General features: G+C 40.9%; 1 protein-coding gene across 1 annotated transcript in view; it reads right to left on the bottom strand.

The window, feature by feature from the left end:
* Positions 1–2,006: 2,006 nt before the first annotated feature.
* oaz2a (ornithine decarboxylase antizyme 2a) overlaps positions 2,007–3,616 on the bottom strand; it is a 10,175-nt gene continuing 8,565 nt past the window's right edge. Inside the window, 2 exon segments of the mRNA XM_020623590.1 lie at positions 2,007–2,784; positions 3,588–3,616. The exon segment at positions 3,588–3,616 is cut by the window's right edge and continues 5 nt beyond it. Of these exon segments, the coding sequence (XP_020479246.1) occupies positions 2,654–2,784; positions 3,588–3,616 (160 nt within the window). The 3' untranslated portion in view covers positions 2,007–2,653.

Here is a 3,616-nt window from a genome sequence, read left to right as displayed (position 1 = left end):
AGGTCCAAATAGCCTGTTGCAAACCGAAATCCACCCAACCCACCCACTTCAGCTACATTTCTGTTTACAGCATCACGAGTTCTATCCTAGCTCTGTACTTGCCCATCTTGGCTCCAGTCATTCACTGTGGTTGCAGTGTCAGCCATGTTTTTTTTTTCACTGGGTGCTTTAGGCCCTGATCTGAAGCAGTTCAGTCACCTGGGGCGACTGCAGCCAACCTCTGACGTCAGGTTGTCATATACTTAGACCCATGGAGACACTAAGCCCCTGGGCACAGATAAAAAAGCCCCCTGCTTAGTTTTTTTTCTGCAATGTTAACATTTTTAATTTTGCTATTTACTTTCATCCAGTGTTGTTCTGTTCTATGCCTCTGGGCCTCTGTATTTTGAAGCTCTGACACAGACTGAATAGCTTTCCTCCCTCAGGTGGAGACAGGTTTAAAAACAGACTGCTACTGTATTAGAGACAGATCATGTGCACATACACACACGTCCATCCTGAAAATATATCTTTAGATCAACTGACTTGGGGGGGTTGGTGCAGTCTTTGACAAGAAGCCACTGGTGAGCTGTAATGTGTGACCAGTTGAGCTGGGTGGAGATTAGCGCCTGAGTCAGCTACAGGCAAAAACAGCCACTGTTGTTCCTGAGAAAAACAGAAAACACTTTCTTTTCCTCAAATTGACTTCACTATCACTGCAGTGCTCCAACATTATGGTGTTCTACTTGCATAATACCAAAGCCTGTTTCTTAGATTTTTAACCTTTGTTTGCTTCCTGGCTTGTTCCCTCTGCAGGTTTTAACCATAGTCCAGCACCTCTTGCTATTTCTGTCATAACAAATATCAAAGCCTGCTGTTCAACTACAGCAAGCCCCAGGTCAGGTAAACATGTGCCTAAAGCATAATCATTAACCTTTCAAAACAAAAACAAAACGCCTCTTTAGGTAACTTTTTATTTTCCCCTTCCCAGACAAAAATTTCCAGAGTATACAAGTGTGGATTGTCATTGAACAGCTGCTAATCACTGAGAACAAAAATAGATCCCTAAACTAGCGCAATAAACATCTGCGAAATATACATGCATAAAAATATACCTCTGAGAAAATTCAATCAGTAGTAATGAAGACCTGTATGATCTGAACACATGGAGAAGGTGCAGATTACTGCTGGCATGGGAAATGTAGGTAAATATTGCTTTACATACTAAGGTTTGATTAATTTTAAAAGCAAGATGAGATTAATTGACAACAGACAGATTCTTTGGTTTTTTTTTGTTCAGAGTACTTAAAAAAAACTCTTTATTCTAATTGCATATATGTTAATCACCTGAAGTGCTCTGCCCTATGATGAGCTCATTCATCACACAACATGGGTCTGAAAGTAATGCATGAGTGGGATTAAAGACATATCTCTCAGTAAGACTCGAGTAAAAAAAAAAATACTAACAGTGCACTGTCCTATTTTAGGCACAAAAAGCCTAGCTTCAGCTGAGCTTTCACCAGGAAGGATGCAGGATAGTAGAACTGACTGACTCTACAGGACTGAATGAAGCTTAAATAACCTCCCCTTCAGACTGAGGGTTTCGGAAATACATTAACAGTGTTGTGTTGTTCAGTAACCTTCTGGAGTCGTTTCAGAAAATCAGATGATTAGCTCTTAATGTAAAAGCAATGCATGAGAATCACAACCTGGGCCACAGCTTAATTAGACTCAGACTCAAACATCCTGTGTATATTTTGATGCAATGCAACAGTAAATGGAGCGTTGACCTGATCATCAATTCAACAATTAGTCACCTTATGATCTCTGAAAAACTAAACTAAGTTCTTGTCTCTGTGTGCCAGTGAGTCAACAGCAAGGCTGTACTCTTCATCTTATAAATGACAGGCTGATTATTGTACAGAGAAGAAGAGAGAAGGCATTAACCCTGTTGCAACATTCAACAATTTCTTAGTGCCAACACTTCTAACAGGGTATTTCAACATTTGTGGTGACTCGAGTCAGACAGACTTAAAAAAAACAAAAAAAAAAACAAAGAAAAACAAGAGTGAGGTGCTGGAATGATTCCTTGACATATTTCAGGAAGAAAAATATGCAGACCAGGCTTTCCATCCATCTATTTTACAAAGCAAAACATTTTGACCATACCCAAAATCCCCTCCTTATCCTTTCCAGCACAACTTGCATGGTATAAAGCACAGTCTTTTCCTCATGAAAGGTAGAAGCTGTCAGAGGAGTGATGTGCTGAATTTTAATGTAAAAACACCAACCTCTCCTGAATGTGAATAGTCTGTCTTGTTGATGGCAGCACAAACTATGTGGCCAAGATAGGAACCACCATACAGGAAAAAAAAGGAAGCCAAGAGCCACAATGCATGTGATGATTTAGTTCAAGCTACACTACTCCCTGTTTCTCCAATCTGTAGTCATCTTTGGGGAGGAGGAGCATCTGTCATGGAAATCCTATCTCTCTCTCTCAACAACACCCTTCTATCACAAGTCTATTTAACAAAAAAAAAAAAAAAGTGATGAAGGGTTTCTGAGGGGGAGGAGGGATTAGAGTGAGTCAAGGTGGATAGAAGGCATGTTTCTACAGGGGAGACAGGTACGGTGGATAGTGCAGAGGTGAGGGTGGCGTCCGAGACTGTGGCAGTCACTCCTCCTCTGAGCTGCTGTTGTCCAAAGAGTAAGCCATGAAAGCCAGATCAGGCCGGGCTGGTACCAAGGGGTTTCCCGGCTTCACCATCTCAAAGCCCATGTAGTGAAACGTCTTGATGATGGGCACTGGTGGGGAAATGAGAGTGTTCAATGGTTCTACTGGAATAATATGAACAGTAAAACCAGTCTGAATCATGGCAGCCATAATTTTCCATTTGCTACATACTCAAGGGTGGATTACCAACAGGGCAATGAGGGAAAATTCCCTGAGGGCCTAAAAGTCCCATATTGACAGCATGTCAGTTTCATGTTTTTAAACTGTTCACCACTGCGTCCAGTCTTTTTACACTAACATGTCTCAAGTGTATCAACACACACAAGCTACAGTAAGTTTTCTCCTGGGGCTGGGTAAACTGGGCATATAAACTCTATGTTGTGTAGATAATCCTTACTGTTGACTATGTACTTGTTTATAATGTAGGTCTTCGCATTTTAAAATGAATATGAAGGGGGCGATTTGTCGACGGAGTCGATGTAAATGCTGAAAATGAGTCAGCGTCATTTTTAAAATAGGCTAAGGCAGCTTTTTATTTTTATGATTTGTCAAGTGAAAGCTGAACAAGCCCAGCTGTTTAGAAGCCCATCACCGTGCAAAGTTTTTGTTAGCATACCACAGTAGAACTAGCGCTATGCACAAGCAACCGCTAGAAAAGTTAAACCACCTTAAATGTGGTCTACTCTCATTTATTATATTACAAATAGTAGGAAGAGCTCTATAAAGATCTTTTGTCCTTTAGCTGCCAAACTCATTATAGGAACCAATCATCTGCCTGCTACTTTAAAGTCCACTGAACAAGTGTTTGAGAAAAGTTTAGGTTTATTCTGCATTGGCTGACGGTGCCAGTGTGTGTACCGTGTTTGTGCCTTACTTCGATCCTCTCTGCCTTTATGGAACCAC

The sequence above is a fragment of the Monopterus albus genome, unplaced genomic scaffold, assembly GCF_001952655.1.
Source record: "Monopterus albus unplaced genomic scaffold, M_albus_1.0 scaffold7.1, whole genome shotgun sequence".
In the NCBI taxonomy this organism is placed as follows: Eukaryota; Metazoa; Chordata; class Actinopteri; order Synbranchiformes; family Synbranchidae; genus Monopterus; species Monopterus albus.
Note: the sequence above shows the minus strand (reverse complement) of the source record. Positions and strands in the feature narration are given on the sequence as shown.